General features: G+C 36.8%; 1 protein-coding gene across 1 annotated transcript in view; it reads left to right on the top strand.

Annotated features, from left to right (window-relative positions):
- CPS1 (carbamoyl-phosphate synthase 1) overlaps window positions 1-20,377 on the top strand; it is a 144,145-nt gene that overhangs the window by 30,804 nt on the left and 92,964 nt on the right. Inside the window, exons 6-13 of the mRNA XM_032637342.1 lie at window positions 7,807-7,899; window positions 10,241-10,330; window positions 12,261-12,389; window positions 12,943-13,049; window positions 13,916-14,054; window positions 14,692-14,769; window positions 16,733-16,831; window positions 18,498-18,593. Of these exons, the coding sequence (XP_032493233.1) occupies window positions 7,807-7,899; window positions 10,241-10,330; window positions 12,261-12,389; window positions 12,943-13,049; window positions 13,916-14,054; window positions 14,692-14,769; window positions 16,733-16,831; window positions 18,498-18,593 (831 nt within the window). The remainder of the gene's footprint in view (window positions 1-7,806; window positions 7,900-10,240; window positions 10,331-12,260; window positions 12,390-12,942; window positions 13,050-13,915; window positions 14,055-14,691; window positions 14,770-16,732; window positions 16,832-18,497; window positions 18,594-20,377) is intronic.

Below are 20,377 nucleotides of genomic sequence, written 5' to 3'. Positions count from 1 at the left end.
GCACTTTCAGGGCTTCCCTGGTGGCGCAGTGGTTGAGTCCACCTGCCGATGCCGGGGACATGGGTTCGTGCCCTGCTCCGGGAAGATCCCACATGCTGCAGAGCGGCTGGGCCCATGAGCCATGGCCGCGGAGCCTGCACGTCCAGAGCCTGTGCTCCACAATGGGAGAGGCCACAACAGTGAAAGGCTGGCGTACCGCAAAAAAAAAAAAAAAAAAAAGACCACGCTTTCAACAATGGACAGAAGATCCAAAATTTTAAAAAAGAAGGAAATACAAGCTTTAAATGATACATTAAACAAGATGGACTTAATTGATATTTATAGGACATTCCATCCAAAAACAACAGAATACACTTTCTTCTCAAGTGCTCATGGAATATTCTCCAGGATAGATCATATCTTGGGTCACAAATCAAGCCTTAGTAAGTTTTAGGAAATTGAAATCATACCAAGTATCTTTTCTGACCACACCTCTATGAGACTAGATATCAGTTACAGGAAAAAATCTGTAAAAAATACAAACACATGGAGGCTAAACAATACACTACTTAATAACCAAGAGATCACTGAAGAAATCAAAGCGGAAATTAAAAAATACCTAAAAACAAATGATGCTGAAAACATGATGACCCAAAACCTATGGGATGCAGCAAAAGCAGTTCTAAGAGGGAAGTTTATAGCAATAAATTCCTACCTCAAGAAGCAAGAAATATCTTAAATAAACAACCAAACCTTGCATCTAAAGCAATTAGAAAAAGAACAAAAAACCCACGAAAGTTAGCAGAATGAAAAAAATAAAAAAGATCAGATCAGAAATAAATGAAAAATAAATGAAGCAAACAACAGCAAAGATCAATAAAACTAAAGCTGGTTCTTTGAGAAGACAAACAAAATTGATAAACCATTAGCCAGACTCATCAAGAAAAAAAAGGAAGAAGACTCAAATCAATAGAATTAGAAATGAGAAAGGAGAAGTAACAACTGACACTGCAGAAATACAAAGGATCATGAAAGATTACTATGAGCAACTATATGCCAATAAAATGGACAACATGGAAGGAATGGACCAATTCTTAGAAATGCACAACCTTCCAAGACTGAACCAGGAAGAAATAGGAAATATAAATAGGCCAATCACAAGCATTGAAATTGAGACTGTGATTTAAAATCTTCCAACAAACAAAAGCCTAGGACCAGATGGCTTCACAGGCAAATTCTATCAAATATTTAGAGAAGAGCTAACACCTATCCTTCTCAAATTCTTCCAAAATATAGCATAGTGAGGAGCAGTCCCCAAATCATTCTACGAGGCCACCATCACCCTGATACCAAAACCAGACAAAAATGTCACAAAGAAAACTACAGGCCAATATCACTGATGAACATAGACGCAAAAATCCTCAACAAAATACTAGGAAACAGAATCTAACAACACATTAAAAGGATCATACACCATGAGGAGGTGGGGTTCAGCCCAGGAATGCGAGGATTCTTCAATATACGCAAATCAATCAATGTGATACACCATATTCACAAATTCAAGGAGAAAAACCATATGATCATCTCAATAGATGCAGAAAAAGTTTTTGACAAGATTCAACACCCATTAAATGTAAAAAACCTCCAGACAATAGGCATGGGGGAACTTACCTCAACCTAATAAAGGCCATATATGACCAACCCAAAGCCAACATCGTTCTCAATGGTGAAAAACTGAAAGCATTTCCACTAAGATCAGGAATAAGACAAGGTTGCCACTGTCACCACTGTTATTCAAAATAGCTTTGGAAATTTTAGCCACAGCAATCAGAGAAGAAAAACAAATAAAAGGAATCCAAATCAGAAGAGAAGAAGTAAAGCTGTCACTGTTTGCAGATGACATGATACTATACATAGAGAATCCTAAAGATGCTACCAGAAAACTACTAGAGCTAATTAATGAATTTGGTAAAGTAGCAGGATACAAAATTAATGCACAGAAACCTCTTGCATTCCTATACACTAATGATGAAAACTCTGAAAGAGAAATGAAGGAAACACTCCCATTTACCATTGCAACAAGAAGAATAAAATACCTAGGAATAAATCTACCTAAGGAGACAAAAGACCTGTATGCAGAAAACTATAAGACACTGATTAAAGAAATTAAAGATGATACAAACAGATGGAGAGATATACCCTGTTCTTGGATTGGAAGAATCAACATTGTGAAAATGACTATACTACACAAAGCAATCTACAGATTCAGTGCAATTCCTATCAAATTATAAATGGCATTTTTCACAGAATTAGAACAAAAAATTTCACAATTTGTACTGAAACACAAAGGACCCCGAAAAGCCAAAGCAATCTTCAGAAAGAAAAACGGACCTGGAGGAATCAGGCTCTCTGACTTCACACTACACTACAAAGCTACAGTAATCAAGACAGTTTGGTACTGGCACAAAAACAGAAAGAGATGAATGGAACAGGATAGGAAGCCCAGAGATAAACCCATGCACATATGGTCCCCTTATTTTTGATAAAGGAGGCAAGAATATAGAATGGAGAAAAGACAGCCTTTTCAATAAGTGGTGCTGGGAAAACTGGACAGCTACATGTAAAAGAATGAAATTAGAACACTCCCTAACACCATACACAAAAATAAACTCAAAAAGGATTAAAGACCTAAATGTAAGGCCAGAGACTATAAACTCTTAGAGGAAAACATAGGCAGAACACTCTATGACATAAATCACAGCAAGATCCTTTTTGACCCACCTTCTAGAGAAATGGAAATAAAAGCAAAAATAAACAAATGGGACCTAATGAAACTTAAAAGCTCTTGTACAGCCAAGGAAACCATAAAAAAGACAAAAAGACAACCCTCAGAATGGGAGAAAATATTTGCAAATGAAGCAACTGACAAAGGATTAATCTCCAAAATTTACAAGCAGCTCATGCAGCTCAATATTAAAAAAAACAAACAATCCAATCCCCAAATTGGCAAAAGAACTGAATAGATATTCCTCGAATATATACAGATTGCCAACAAATACATGAAAGAATGCTCAACGCCAGTAAACATTAGAGAAATGCAAATCAAAACTACAATGAGGTATCACCTCACACCAGTCAGAATGCCCATCGTCAAAAAATCTACAAACAATATATACTGGAGAGGGTGTGGAGAAAAGGGAACCCTCTTGCACTCTTGGTGGGAATGTAAATTGATACAGCCACTATGGAGAACAGTATGGAGGTTCCTTAAAAAACTACAAATAGAACTACCATATGACCCAGCAATCCCACTACTGGGCATATACCCTGAGAAAACCATAATTCAAAAAGATTCAGGTACCACAATGGTCATTGCAGCTCTATTTACAATAGGCAGGACATGGAAACAACCTAAGTATCCATCGACAGATGAATGGATAAAGAAGATGTGGCACAGAAGTCTCTTAGATAACCTCATCCACCATAGGGCAGACAACAGAAGGAAGAAGAACTACAATCCTGCAGCCTATGGCACCAAAACTACATTCCTAGAAAGACAGACAAGATTAAAAAGCAGAGGGCTATGTACCAGGTGAAGGAACAAGATGAAACCTCAGAAAAGCAACTAAATGAAGTGTAGATAGGAAACCTTCTAGAAAATGAATTCAGAACAATGATAGTGAAGATGATCCAGGACCTTGGAAAACGAATGGAAGCAAAGATCAAGAAGATGCAAGAAATGTTTAACAAAGACCTAGAAGAATTAAAGAACAAACAAACAGAAATGAACAATACAATACCTGAAATGAAAAATACACTAGAAGGAATCAATAGCAGAATAACCAAAGCAGAAGAATGGATAAGGGACCTTGAAGACAGACTGGTGGAATTCACTGCTGTGGAATAGAAAAAAGAAAAAATAATGAAAATAAATGAAGATAGCTTAAGAGACCTCTGGGACAACATTAAATGCAAAAATATTCGCGTTATAGGGGTCCCAGAAGGAGAAGAGAGAGAGAAAGGACCCAAGAAAATATTTGAAGAGATTATAGTCAGAAACTTCCCTAACATAGGAAGGGAAATAGCCACCCAAGTTCAGGAAGCCAGAGAGTCCCAGGCAGGATAAACCCAAGGAGAAATTCACTGAGACACATAGTAATCAAATTGACAGAAATTAAAGAGAAACAAAAATTATTGAAACGAGGGAAAAACGACAAAGATACAAGGGAACTCCCATATGGTTAACAGCTGATTTCTCAGCAGAAACTCTGCAAGTCAGAAAGGAGTGGCATGATATATTTAAAGTGATGAAAGGAAAGAACCTACCACCAAGATTACTCTACCCATCAAGGATCTCATTCAGATTCGACGGAGAAATCAAAAGATTTACAGACAAGCAAAAGCTAAGAAATTCAGCACCACTAAACCAGCTCTACAAAAAATGCTAAAGGAGCTTCTCTAAATGGGACACACAAGACAAGTAAGGGACCTACAAAAACAAACCCATGACAACTAAGAAAATGGTAATAGGAACATAAATATCGATAATTACCTTAAACGTGAATGAATTAAATGATCCAACCAGAAGACACAGGTTCACTGAATGGGTACAAAAACAAGACCCATATATATGCCGTCTATAAGAGACACACTTCAGATCTAGGGACACATACAGACTGAAAGTGAGGGGATGGAAAAGAATATTCCGTGCAAGTGGAAATCAAAAGAAAACTGGAGTAGCAATATTCACATCAGATAAAATAGACTTTAAAATAAAGAATGTTACAAGAGACAAGGAAGGACACTACGTAATGGTCAAGGTCGTTAATGTCAACTAAGCTATGACAAAGGAGGCAAGGATATACAATGGAGAAAAGACAGTCACTTCAATAAATGGTGCTGGGCAAACTGGACAGTTATATGTAAAAGAATGAAGTTAGAACACTCCCTAACACCATACACAAAAATAAACTCAAAATGGATTAGAGACCTAAATGTAAGACCAGACACTATAAAACTCTTAGAGGAAAACATAGGCAGAACACTCTTTGACATAAATCACAGCAAGATCTTTTTGGATCCACCTCCTAGAGTAATGGAAAGAAAGACAAAGATAAACAAATGAAACATAAAGCTTTTGCACAGCAAAGGAAACTACAATCAAGACGAAAAGACAACCCTCAGAATGGTAGAAAATATTTGCAAAGGAATCAACGACAAAGGATTAATCTCCAAAATATATAAACAGCTCATGCAGCTCAATATTAAAAAAACAAACAACCCAATCCAAAAATGGGCAGAAGACCTAAATAGACATTTCTCCAAAGAAGACATACAGATGGCCAAGAAGCACATGAAAAGCTGCTCAACATCACTAATTATTAGAGAAATGCAAATCAAAACTACAGTGAGGTGTCACCTCACAACAGTTAGAAAGGGCATCATCAGAAAATCTACAAACAACAAATGCTGGAGAGGGTGTGGAGAAAAAGGAACCCTCTTGCACTGTTGGTGGGAATGTAAATTGATACGGCCACTATGGAGAACAGTATGGAGGTTCCTTGATAAACTAAAAATAGAATTACCATATGACCCAGCAATCCTACTAATGGGTGTATACCCAGAGAAAACTATAATTCAGAAAGACACATGCACCCCCATGTTCATTGCAGCACTATTTACAGTAGCCAGGACATGGAAGAAACCTAAATGCCCACTGACAGACGAATGGATAAAGAAGTTGTGGTACATATATAGAATTGAATATTACTCAGCCATAAAAAGGAACGAAATTGGGTCTTTTGTAGAGACGTGGATGGATCTAGAGACTGTCATACAGGGGGAAGTAAGTCAGAAAGAGCAAAACAAATATTGTATGTTAACACATATGTGTGGAACGTAGAAAAATGGTACAGATGAACTGGTTTGCAGGGCAGAAATTGAGACACAGTTGTAGAGAACAAACGTATGGACACCAAGGGGGGAATGTGGCGGCAGGGTGGTGGTGGTGGGATGAATTGGGAAATTGGGATTGACGTATGTACACTAATATGTATAAAATGGATAACTAATAAGAACCTGCTGTATAAAAAATTAAGTAAAATTAAAAATTTTTTAATTAAAAAAACGATGTGGCATGTATATACAATGGAATATTACTTAGCCATAAAAAGAAATGAAATTGAGTTATTTGTAATGAGGTGGTTGGACCTGGAGTCTGTCATACATAGTGAAGTAAGTCAGAAAGAGAAAAACAAATACCGTGTGCTAACACATATATATGGAATCTAAAAGAAAAAATGGTTCTAAAAAACCTAGGGGCAGGACAGGAATAAAGATGCAGACGTAGAGAATGGACCTGAGGGCACGGTGAGGGGGAAGGGTAAGCTGGGACGAAGTGAGAGAGTGGCATGAACATATATACACTCCCAAATGTAAAATAGCTAGTGGGAAGCAGCCGCATAGCTCAGGGATATCAGCTGGGTGTTTTGTGACCACCTAGAGGGATGGGATAGGGAGGGTGGGAGGGAGACGCAAGAGGGAGGGGATATGGGGATATATGTATATGTATAGCTGATTCACTTTGTTATAAAGCAGAAACTAACACACCATTGTAAAGCAATTATACTCCAATAAAGATGTTAGAAACAACAACAACAACAAAGCTATGTTGTGGCTTTCAGTTCTATTAGTCTTAGGTTGAAAAGTAAGGGTGTTTGTCGTTCAGCATGCTTTGAGAAAAAGGGAATGAGAACTGGAAACGGAATTTCAAAATTAGGGATCCATAAATATAGTCAAGGACTTCTGTGATTTGGATTATAAAAGTAAGTGGAGATCACTATGAAACTTAATAATCCAGTATGGAAGTGAAAGGTGATTTTTACTATTTTTCCCAGAGTGTGAGGTAGTACTCTGGTTTTAATAATCACACTGAAATAACCATTTGACCCTCTAACCATGTTGCTGGTACTCACTCACTCCCAAGTTACTTCTTCTCCTAAGGAATGCGTTTCAAAGGGAAAAAGGCTTTCCTCTATTTCCTTCAGTGCAACAATTTCATTGGAGAAAAGCAAATCAATGAATTATTTTGATTTGTTCTCTCCCTCAGTAAAGTCTTGATTATAAAATATGCCATTTTCTAAATAGGTCAAAGTAGACTTACTAACAAATAAGTAAATCTCAAGACAGCTAAGAATAATATAACATTTCCCATGTTCAAGCTAGCAAGGTTAATTTGTGAAAACTTTACAGAGGGTTAAGGGTACTCTAAAGTTCAAGCCCTTATTAGCATGTCTAAAGCAGCGAACCCTTTCATTGTAACTTCTCAAAGTTTGTGACTTATACAGCATTTTACAGTTTTTTGTTTGTGAATTTTACTCTCTAATAAGTTTGCATTCTTTTTCAATTTTCAGCTATTTTTAGATTTCTTTTTTTCTTCTCAATCGATTATTTTGTCGACATCACCCACGAAATAGCTTTAGGTCATAAGTACTCTAAATACTCTGATTTGCATCTACTGGAGACCTGAATTCTGTTGCCCTTTGACTTTGCTTCCTCCAGGTGACTGTCTCAGCCCTAAAAGAACTAAGGTAAAGTTTTCACAAATTAGCCTTGCTAGCTTGTACCTTCTCATAGTGTTTCCCAAAATGTACCATGCACACTGCTCCACCTTTCCTAGTTGAGAAGATGAAGATCTCTTGCTGATGGTTATGAGTATGTTCTAAAGACATCTAAATAGTGGAGCAGCTGTGTAAGTCCCTGTGAATTTAACCTGTCAGCACCTGCATCATTGCTCCCTGTTAACTGTCTAATTTTTTAATATGATAGGGTACCATGCTTGGGAAGATTGAATTTGAAGGTCAGTCTGTGGACTTTGTGGATCCAAATAAGCAGAATTTGATTGCTGAGGTTTCAACCAAGGTGAGAAATTTTCCTTCATGTTTTGTAGTTTTATTTTATTCCCTTTAGACCTTCCTCTTTTGTAATATCAAAATCTTCTTTTAGGTAGAGGTCATCTTCCAGAAGCATCAGAGAGGGAGGGAGAAAAGGGTCTCATAGCAGTTAAAATTGATATATTATAAAATCAGTGCATTTAAAGTTACAACTTTTACTTACAGAGTGATCTTCATGGCCTGATTTAGAGGCTGTTTACTGTTTTAACTTTTCTTCTCTCCTCTTGTGGTTCCTTAGCTCAAGACTTTAACAATGTCAAATAAAAGGGCTGTTCAATTGAATATCAGGAGTCAGAGCGAATGGTCTGCCAGAGAGTCGGGAACACTTTATAGAAATCAGACCTAGTACAGTAATCAGAATCTGGGGTCATCTTGTGCAGGGAAAAGTATTCCTGAGCACACTGAAGACTTAGTGTATTATAGCTCAGTTCAAAGAGTAGTATTCAGGATGATGACTGTATCACCCCAAAGTAATATATGTTTATTGTATATTTACAGGAAGGTATAGAATACATCTTAGAAAGATGTGTTGATTTTGATTGAATATCTGTTAGAGTAGTTGTGAGTCTCTTGGGCTACAGCCTCTGTCCTTGGGGACCATAGAGATTGGTGGGGTAGGCAAGCAAGTAGGCACCATGGAGAGAATACTGTGATAAATGCTGTCCTTGGAATGTGCATGAGGTACCATAAAGGCATGTGTGGGGAAACAGCCAATGAAATAGGTGGATCAGGGGAGGTTCTGCAGAGGAATTAGGCTTGTTCTGAGGCATAAGGAGCAACTCGGTAGATGGAGAACAAGGAGAACTTCGTTTCAGGCAGAGGAAATGGCATGTGTTGAAAGGCACAGAAGTATGAGACGATACGGTGTCTTTGAAGAGTTATGTGTAGTTTGGTGTGGCTGACCTAAGGGTTCACACATATAGGTTCTCGCATTTGGCCAAAGATGAGTGGAGATGGACGGAGCTAGAGCTAGATGGTTTAGTGTCGTTGCCGAAATAAATCAGCTAACTTGGAGACTACTGGGAACCCATTTGGCATCATTTTGGAGCAAAGTAAACTGGATAAAAGAGCAGATAACTAGAAAGTTATTGCAACTAATTAGGACAAAACTCGTGAAAGCCTAGCCTGAGCACTAACAGCAGGAAAAGAGACAGCAGGGTGGCTTAGACAAATAGGAGAAAGAGATTTTAACATATTTTCCTATGAAGTGATTTTGTTTGAGACACAGCATGATAGAGGACTATTTTTATAGAATTTTAGAGTTTAGAACTACCTTGGGGATGTAGTCTAGATTTTCCAAATGTGAGAAGTATTGGCCTGGAGAAAGTCACCTTAAAAAAATTCTGTGGTCAAATAAGTTTGAAAAATACTGCATAATATATTCCTCTCTTGGAGATTCCTAGCAAATTCATATATCCCAGTTTCTGTGAGGTCTTGCTTACTTCTGTCATTCTGTACAGAGAGTATATAGTGTGTTTGTGTAGACACCAGATTGCAAATTTCATCTAAAACCCTTAACAAACTTTGAAATCATTCTAAATTCAGAATGTGCTAGCTGACTCTCGAAGCTGGGACCAGTGTGGGCATCCAGCCCTCTAGGCTTTCTCTCTCTCTCGATTATTTCTTATTTTATGACTTTGGGGAACTACTTCTTGGGTAAATGCCTGTGAAAATGGATCTGACTCCAAGCAGTGCTTAAAACATAGGTAATGATTATGATATGCTCTGGGATCCTTTTATGAAGTCTACCATTTAAATGCAAATGATTGCACAGTAACCTAAAGGGACCAGAGGTCTACACTAGCTTAGCAAGTCCTCTGACTCAGACTGATTTTATCCATTAGCCCCACTGCATAAGCCTAAAGCACAACAGCTCTACCTCATCCAAACTTTATTGCAAGTTGAGGATCAAGTGGTATTTAAAGCATGATATATCTATTACTGCATCTGTTTAGTGCTGAATCAGGCAATAATACTTGGAAATTCCATTGCTACTGGTTGTTAATGAGTCAAAACATGGGAAAGATATTTGTTAATTATGGAAGCAACCAGTTTCTTAGGGATAATTGTTATTACTGTATTCAACATTTTATACAAAACAGCAAGGTACTTTGTTCTCATGAAGAAGATAGAGTTTGTGGCATTTGCTGTGCCTTTCTTACAAATTGATTGTTAACTGCCAGCCACTCCCTAGTAGTTAGCAGTCAATCTGTTACCAAGTGCAGAGCATCCTGAGATGTGTTTATGATATTGGTGTGTTGCTCATAGCTGGACCTTTCTCTCTTACTCTCTGGTTTTTAAAATGGCAGGATGTCAAGGTGTATGGCAAAGGAAATCCCACGAAAGTGGTAGCTGTAGACTGTGGGATAAAAAACAATGTAATCCGCTTACTAGTAAAGGTAAGTAATTTGTTCCATCTCAAGGTTGGGGGTTTCTAATATTGATCATTAGTGTTAATCTGATTTCCTCTATCTGTTTCAGAGAAAGCTTGTGTATTCTGTCAGAATGTCAGGGGATATACTCTCTTCTTGTTGCCTTTGATCTATTAGATAACACATTTATTCCTGTTAAAATTAGAGATGTAGATTTCTGTTAAAAACAAAAACAAAAACCTCAAAGGCCACAAAAACACAGAAGGAAATGAAGACTGTTCTTTTCACTTACTGACGGACATTCTGAGACATGACACACTCAATTTCTTGGGGTTTAGAGATAACCAAAAAGGTAGTCAGTAGGAGAACTCCGCCTTTGGTTTACATTTATTATGCACCACATGTTTGTAGGGATTATGCCCTGATATAGTACAAACTTACACATTGCTTTATATCAACTCTTAGAGAACCAACTGAAATTAGACCTTAAAAATAGTTGAGGAGAATGTAACCATTATTGCAATGTTTTCTTAAACATTGTTTTGTTGGGATTTCTCCTTCTCTTTCTATCTCTGTCTCCCTCTGTCTCTTTGTCTTTCTGTTTCTCTTATACACATGCACCCCACCCCTAGATATATTTGCATAACACCAAATTAGCATGGGTAAAGGAGAATTCTTCAATTCACTTTTTTTGTTATAGAATATCACCAACATCCAGATCATGATTCTGAATGCTGGTCAATTTTATTAACAAAAATGTGCGTGGACCCTTAAATAGTAGGTGCTGTGGTTGGCCTAGCCATATCTCCCTCTCATTTTATCATCTTAAGGCATTTTGTTCATCTTCTAATTGCAAGTGTCTGCATCTTATTGCCTCAGAGCTCTCTTTGGTTGGTTGGAGGCTGCTGGCAGGCAGGAAATGACATAGAATTAATGATCCCTGGAGCAGCCCCAATCAATGACAGAGTATAAATTCCCCAGCTCCTTTGCCACATTGCTAAGCTGTTGTTAGGTGAAATGTGCTACACTGGCTCTCAGAATTCCCCAGTGGGCTGAAGCTCCTTTTCTTCATTGTGGTAACTGCCCGATAATGCACACTTTATTAGGGTCTTTCCCCATGCTGCTTTCTATTGGTATTTCCTGGAAACCCCTCCAAAGAAACTTCTTTCTCTCAAATTCTTATATCAGGAAATGCTTCTAGCGAAATAATCAAAGACATCTTCCCATCCACTTTTGTATAGAAAAGTTCTAATTTTTCTATCAGAATAGAGGTATTATAGACAATATGAAAAAACCCTAGGAAAGAAGTCACTAAAATTTGGTCAGACAAAAAACTACAGAATTGAGGGCTTCCCTGGTGGCGCAGTGGTTGAGAGTCCGCCTGCCAATGCAGGGGACACGGGTTCGTGCCCCAGTCCGGGAAGATCCCACATGCCACGGAGCGGCTAGGCCCGTGAGCCATGGCCGCTGAGCCTGCGCGTCCAGAGCCTGTGCTCCACAACGGGAGAGGCCACAACAGTGAGAGGCCCGTGTACCGCAAAAAAAAAAAAAATACCGAATTGAAAAAGGTGAGAGGTGGACCAAATTAAATTTTGGAGAAAGGAATTTATCTTCGCTTTTGCAACTCCCTCTCCCAGAGCTAGGGAAGACAAACTGTATTCCTGTGTGCCCAGTCATGAAGCCTTTAGGTCTACAACCTCCTGAAGTGTGGGGAAATGCATTATCTATTTTTTCAGAATCAAAATGTAAATAGTGTTTTTTTCCTCCACTTTCTATCCTAGGGTCCATTTACATCACACAAAATATGAGTCAACAGAGAGTTTTTTGCTCAGCATTATTTATTTGAATCGTGGACTCTGTTTCCCTTCCCTTTCGGGAGTAATTAGCCAAGAGAAGGTTTACCACTTTGGGGAAGAAAAATGTTATTAAATTTACCATTCTTGTGTTTCTTTTCCAGCGAGGAGCGGAAGTGCATGTAGTGCCCTGGAATCATGATTTCACCAAGATGGAGTATGATGGGCTTTTAATTGCCGGTGGACCTGGGAACCCAGCTCTTGCACAACCACTAATTCAGAATGTCAAAAAGGTGCAGTGAACCTGGGATAGTCTGTGTCTGTGTGTGAAGTGGAGAGAGTCTGCTCTGCATGGCCGAAAAAGCTGTAATATATTTTATTTATACAAGTAATTTTTTAGTACTCCTATTTGTGACCTCTGAGGCAATGTCAGCACAGATAGTATATAGGGGGAACCAACGAGGAGAGAGTTCCACAGGAAGAAGAACAAAGAACTTTAGACAAAGTGACTGAGATTGTGTCCTTGAGTGCAGAGAGCTGGTGTCCAATCTCCAAATGTGTTGTCTGTACAACTGGAAAATGACAACTTGGGACCTATAAGACCTTCAAGGTTCCAGAGAAATATTAAATTAGATGTAGTTTAGTCTGGATGTTAAGTACATTCTATTGAACTTTAATGCTGCAAATTGTCAATCCCATCCTTATTTATCGTCTAACTTTTTATTCAATTACTATTCTCTTTACCTTGCAAATTAAGAAAAAAAAAGAATACTTCATTTTATTCCTTCAGAGATTGCATGTTTTGGAATCGTTCTTCTGGAGTAATAAAATTTTTCCCTGACTTAGATCTTGGAGAGCAATCGCAAGGAACCATTGTTTGGAATCAGTACAGGAAATTTAATAACAGGATTGGCGGCTGGTGCCCAAGTCTACAAAATGTCTATGGCCAACAGGTAAGGTAGTTATGCTTCTGTTTACATGTCAAACTGGCTCTGAAATACTGTTAGTAACTAAACCGAAAAGACTTAGAGAACTTATGTGCCATTTTCTTCAGAATAAATCGATAAGCACACTATTATATGGTTCACAGTTGTCTGACTACCTGATGCCACTTTTATTGCATTTTGGAAAGGCAGCCTTCTCTAACGATAACTTTGCTGTAGTTTAAAGTTATTTTCCTTTCCTTGGCATACATTGAAGTTATAATACTCAATCAAATAACATTCCAAGGGAAATTGTTCTGATTTTAAGCTTGATTTCAGAGCACTGAGTGATAACATTGTAAAACTCGAGTGTGACTTAAGAACCGAGAAATCTTCAGCTCCTCTTGGTTTTACTTCCTTACCCCAAATGATGTTAATTTATTCAACATGGAACTTTCCTTCACAGTCCACCCTCCACATAAAGTATAATTCAGATTGATTCAGGACTGAGTAGTTATCTATTATCCCCCAAGAACTCTTCTTTGGCTTTAAAATTACTGTAGCTCCCTTAAAATAAGTGGCTTATATGTGTCTCTGTTAAGCTAGTGAGCAAATCTTAGCTTTTTGTTATGAGTGCAATTCCCCTTTTCTCAAACTGATTACAGAAGTTTAATAGAACTGATATTTAACACACAACAAAGCTTCCTGAATTGAATTTTTTCCTAAAATTTTTGGACTTAACAATCTGTGACTTTTCTCATGCAGTAATTTTCACTAAGCAATTGAAACGTTTGAATTTTAATAGGCTTTTCTTGTTCACTATTTTACAACTAATGCATTTATATTCTTTTCTTCACTTTTCCTTTTCCATATTCTTTTTCCCCTTTTCCCTCCAGAGGGCAGAATCAGCCTGTTTTGAATATCACAAACAGACAGGCTTTCATTACTGCTCAGAATCATGGCTATGCCCTGGACAGCACTCTTCCTGCTGGTTGGAAACCACTTTTTGTGAATGTCAATGATCAGACAAATGAGGTAAGTGCTCTCAGTAAACCTGTTGAGTGTGTGATGAGAAGTGCAGGACTTTTAATACTCTGTTTTACAATTACCTTTCCCTTGTTTATGTGGGCTTTTCTGGGGTGTGTATGTGGAAGAATTCTTGTTACAGACTATTTCCCACAGCCCTCTGCTTTTTAAAAAGTCATTTCTCTCTGTCTTATTCTCTTATCGGTTGACTCATTAAGATCCACAGTTTGAGTGGTTAATCAATGGCTGTCTTACACATTCATTGCTAATGGGTGATTGGTGGAGGTCTGTTTGAGCCTAGTCTACGTGGGTCTCTGGGACTCACTTAGCACTGAAGTAGCCTTTGAGAAGACCCTTGGAGAAGTAATTTAGGAGTTGGAGAAAATAAGAGGATTTGAGTTTATTCTGAACCAGAGCCTAGAGGGGCCTCAAAGGCTATAGACCAAATCAGTTGTTTTTAGTAAGGGAACGACACCAGTTGAATCTTTATTGGCCTATTTGTATTAGTACTGTTTGTTTTTAGAATGTTCTCAAACTTTTAACTTAGTTTTTAAAGTTTGGACTTTATTGTCCACTGAATCATACCTAGTCCTGGTTGACATTCTTTGCTACTGAAGGAATTTCTTCCCCTTTCATTTTCCTTTAGGGGATTATGCATGAGAGCAAACCCTTCTTTGGTGTGCAGTTCCACCCAGAAGTCAGCCCAGGGCCAACAGACACTGAGGTATGTCAGAAAGATGAGGCCTATTATGTATTAAAAATTTTTTTAAATCAGAAATATATTTATGTGAAAAATTGAGAAACCAAAATAATCACCTGGGTGGTCTTCGTACAGAACATTCTTAAAAAGAGTGCTTTGGGGCTGCCCTGGTGGCGCAGTGGTTGAGAGTCCGCCTGCCGATGCAGGGGACGCGGGTTCGTGCCCCGGTCCGGGAAGATCCCACGTGCCGCGGAACGGCTGGGCCCGTGAGCCATGGCCGCTGAGCATGCGCGTCCGGAGCCTGTGTTCTGCAATGGGAGAGGCCACAGCAGTGAGAGGCCCGCGTACTGCAAGAAAAAAAAAAAAAAGAGTGCTTTGATAATGCCCATATTGTAAGAAAATTTCCCCACGAATATCATGGAGGAAATTTCTATCGTTTTAAACAGTTAAAGTGGGAAAGTGCTTAAGAAACTGATGCAATGTGATTTTTATTTAAATGAGTATCATTCTAATATATTTAGTTCTGAAATTTACAATTGTGGTACTATGCAAATGAATTCCCTCTTGCTATCTCATTCTCATAACTGAAATGAAATTTTAATCCCCTATCTGTGACTTCACAAAAATCCCTATGGCAACTGTTTGCGTAGCCACGAAGGGAGAATAAACAGCAGCAGGAGCAGGAAGGAGGTCAGGGGTGTCGGGGAGGGTATACATGCACATACATACGAGTCAGATGGCTTAAGAAGAGAACCATAAGGAATGCTTAGAGGAGTTTTGTTTTTAATTTAAATATTTTTACTTTTTCGTGTAAGCTTCTGGTGCAATGTTTAAGAACATCTTTCCAAACAAGAGCTTGTGGTGATACTCAGAAAAGTCTGGGAAGTCTGAAGTGACTCTTCCTCTCCTATACCCTAGGGCCTCCAGTAGTAATGCTGACAATTCTTCCTTCTCAGCAGATGCTCTCAGAAAAGACACCTGGGTAAAACAAAGAGGAGAATAAAAATTTTCCCATTGTAGACTCTACTTCCTCATGCCTGAGTTGCCTTTTCAGATATTTGTATTTTGTTCTTGTTTTAATATTATTAGGAAAGAATCGTTCTTAATAGCCAAAGTCACTACATTACCTACCCATGATGACACTCAAAAATAAAATTTAGTTTCCTATATCTATTGCCTAATGCATGTTAATAGTTTTTTAACTTAAAATTTAAATTATTTGCCTATAGTAGGACTTCAGATTAGGAACACTGAAATTAAGATACGTGATATCCAGTATCACTTAGTTCTCTTTTTCTCCTGTCCTGCCAAATAGTTGCAAAATAAATATCTTTGTTGAAATTTGTCACCTCTAGTGCAACAGTGGAAGTAAATCATTGATAAAGTTTAAGAATAACCTTAGAGATATTTTTATACATAATACAATCTTTAGAGATATTTTTGACCTGATAGAAAATTTAAATATCCAGTTATTTGTAACTTTAGGGTGCATAAGTAATATAGCTTCATTTTTTTTTTGCATAGTTAGAATTTTATTTAGAAGAAGAAAATGATTCATAATTAAGGGGCTGAAAATGACATTCTCAGAAGGCATTATTTGAAATGTTCATTCTCTGCTGAAAACTTTTTTTTTTACATCTTTACTAGATTATAATTGCTTTACAATGTTGTGTTAGTTTCTGCTGTACAACAAAGTGAATCAGTTATATGTATACCTATATTGAAAACTTTCTTTTAATAGGATTTGACATGAGCAGTTAGAAGTGTTTATTTGATCTAATTCTTATAGTAGTAAATATTTAGTTTTGCCAGCTTTGGCAAAACAAAAACAAAAAAAACCAAAAAGCAAATACTGCATAGCAATACTCATCCTAAAAAGTTATTTGTTGCTTATCTAAAGTTCAACTTGAACTGGGTATACTGTATTGTATCTGAGAATTTTGTGAGTTTTGAAGCTTCTAAGTAGTTGGTTATATTTTTTTTCTAGTACCTGTTTGATTCCTTTTTCTCACTGATAAAGAAGGAGAAAGGTACCACAATTACATCAGTTCTACCGAAGCCAGCCCTAGTAGCATCTCGAGTTGAGGTCAGTATATGTGGGCTTCCTTTTCGTTTATGTATTTTGGATTTTCTCTATCGTGTGATGACTTCTTTTTTAAGTGAATGATGTAAACCTTTTTGATGTCTATGAAAAATGATTGGTAATATTGCAATCACCCATCATTTTAGCATCTAATTATTTGGTCTGTTCTAGATGATTCATTGGATGTTTATTGGAATCTTCACGTTTTGATTTAAAAATCATATCTTTTAAAGTTCACTTCTTCTAGAACATTTGTAATGAAAATAATTTAATAGAGAATAAGGTTTAATTTAGTTTCAAATTTGATATATTTTCCATTACTCAATAAACCATAGCCCTATGTATGCTTGAGATACAGTTCAGGCTACAGAATCATTATAGATGATAGAAACTTTTGTTTCAACGAAAAACCCAGACAAACTTTTGGACAACCCAATACCTCTAAAGAGCAAATAGATAAGGATTAATATAGTGTAAGACTCGACTCCTTATTTGTTTGAATATGTATTTAATATGGAAAGGTTTCTACACATTTCCTTCATAGTTAAGGCACACCCACACCCACACCATTATTACATAAAATTTAGAAGGGTGTATGTATATTTTTAAGTGTATACATATATATATAAAATCCTCTTTTTATGAATAGAATTGATTTATATGTTTACATGAAATGATAAATTGAGTTAGATGGCTTGTTTTAAAGATTTCTATGACATCCTTTTTTCCTGAGATGGAGAGATGGGAGGTAACCCAGCCACTCAATGTGGAATCAAACTGTGGATTCTTGGTAGCTAAAGAAGCCACCCCACCATACAGTGTATTTCTCAAAATATCAACTCATGTTTTTCAGATGCTTTTCTTTTTTTAAATAGTGAGGGAAAAGTGTAATTTGGGATTCTACATTGCATTGCACATAGTAGGCACTCCATAAATACAAAACAAGTTTCCCAAGTCCTTGTCTCTTGCAGTGACCTAGAACATTTTTCTCCTCTGAAGGGCTTCGCAGTTGTGGTTAAAAAATAAGCAGAATTATTATTTGCTTGAAATCATATATACAATTTGTATGAATTTCAGTATGCTACCAAAACATGATCTTTTCATTACTGTATTTTCTGTAAATATTTCTGGACTGAACTGCAAAGTAAAGGCAAAATGTAAATACGAAGGTGTCCCTGTGTCCCCTTGCCTCCTGTGTTTTCTCTTCGTTTGTTGGGAAGGGCTTGTTTGTATTTATGCCAATTCTTTGTCCAATAGAAACCCATGGAATAGTAACACATTTAGTCAATTAAAATTTAAGGAGATTTTTATCTAAAAATTATATATATAAATTATATTTATTATATATACACATGTAGATATACATTTCCATATATATTTATGTAGTTATTTTTAGATATTTATATATATATATATATTATATATGTTTAATTAAAATGTAGACCTCTTCCAAAAAGTTTTTACTTAAGTGAAAAAAACCATGACCTTTGGAAATTCCTTTTTGAAATTAGAGATGTTTAAATTGTTGGTCTTTTTACTCATATATTATGTATATTTCAAAACATCATCACATAAACACAGACAATATAGTTTATCTTTCCCATACTTAACAATGACTAATTTCCCCATCTTAATAATAAAAGCAATGCTATCTTCTTATTGCTTACAGGTTTCCAAAGTCCTTATCCTAGGATCCGGAGGTCTGTCCATTGGTCAGGCAGGTGAATTTGATTACTCGGGATCGCAAGCTGTAAAAGCCATGAAGGTGAGAGACTCTGATCTTTGCTGGAATTAATATACACTCCCTTTAATGAGTCTAATTAGTATTTTATAATTTAGATTTATGACACTACCTCTTTTCAAAGTCACTATAATTAATTTCCTTCCACATCTTATATGAAAGGAAGTTTGATCACAGACAAGATTTTTAGCTTAAATGTGCACACCTGCAAACTAAGAAGGTTGGATTGATCTCCAGAATTGTCTATGTTATCACCTATTTATATTGAAAACATAAATCTACACTTATGGATGTTACTCAATGAGGCAGTGAGCTTTTAAAACATATTTGCCTTTTGCGTGAAAGAGGGAATTTGGATATCCCTGGTGCTCTAAAGTACTTCAAGTGTTCTACAGGATGCTTCAGGCATCTCTTTGGTTGAAAGGGGGAAGATCCAGCTGGAGGAACAAAGGAAACAATGCCTTTTGTTCAAGCTTTAGAAGTTATTGCAGGTCACCTAATTCCCCCATCTGTGACTTGGACTGGATGACTTAACAGGAAGGTATGGCTGGATTTTCAAGTGGAATAGAGGGTTTGATACCTAAGTTGGGAAGAATATCCTCCCTGTTTCTGGAGTCTCTCGAAATCTCCCCAACCTTTATCATAGTAAAATAAACCTTTAGAAAACTGACACTAAGTGTAAGATATTTCTATTGAAGAGCTAACTTGGCTTCTCTTTGATGTCCTTATTTTCCATGATAGTCCCCATTTTGGTGCTAATCAAGCCATCCAAAGTCAATGTGAGCTCTCTGTGACCTTGCCACAGGCTTTGTGGAGTCGAGCCACTCTTACCAAGAGACCTGGCTAGGAGAGAGCAACATAGGGAAGGAAGCAGGAGACTAGGACAACCAACAAGAGAAACGGTTGGCCAAAATTTTCCTTTTTTTCTTTGCTTTATTCAGTATTCTATATATTCACCTGACAGATGTCTGTTGAAAGCAGACACAACCCCCCAACTACCTTACTCTTCTTCCCATTCTTTTTTATTTTTAATACTCTTCTCCATACATGCATGGATGTTCACCCCATGCACACGTTTTTTGTGTACCTTTTCAAAGTGTGCTTTATTTCATTGTATTAAGATTCAGTTTATCTTTAGATAGATAATTAGTGGGTATCCAATGGTTCAGATTGGTTAGAACAGAGTCTAAGTGTATTAAGGGTTTAGAACACATTTAAGTAGCATGCAATTTTTTATCCTATTGGGTAGTTTTATAAAGAATTAATATTTCCATAGGTTGTATTTTTTATATGCATTACATCCAAAAGGTGAAGTTATTGATTTGAACTGAAGAATAGGAATTATTAGATATAGTATTGTGATTAAGAGGTTAATAAAGATGAATTTATGAACTGAGTATTTTTAAAAACTTAGATTATGCATAAATTATAGCTGGAATTATATTAGAAAAAAATTATGTAACATTTATTAAAATGGTTTGAATAGACACTCATCACATGAATTTACGGGACCTTTTCCTATGTAATTTGATTTATAAAAATAGCTATATTCATTGTATAGCACATGCAGGAAAATATTTAACAAATATACCTATCCATTGGTACTTTTCTCTAGTAGTGAGACAGTCTATAACTTCTGTTTATGATGTGCTCTCCATTTGGACTCAATTATTTAAATTCTAACCCATATTTTAAATGTATTTGCTTATCTGTATCTATTCAATATTTTGTTAACAGTACTCTTTATAAAAATAGTTCTTTACAATCTTAGAGAGGGCTCATATTGAGGAAAGGGTGTAGAACTTGAG

The sequence above is a fragment of the Phocoena sinus genome, chromosome 7 (genome assembly GCF_008692025.1).
Source record: "Phocoena sinus isolate mPhoSin1 chromosome 7, mPhoSin1.pri, whole genome shotgun sequence".
Lineage (NCBI taxonomy): Eukaryota > Metazoa > Chordata > Mammalia > Artiodactyla > Phocoenidae > Phocoena > Phocoena sinus.
This window is presented reverse-complemented; position numbering and strand designations above follow the sequence as displayed.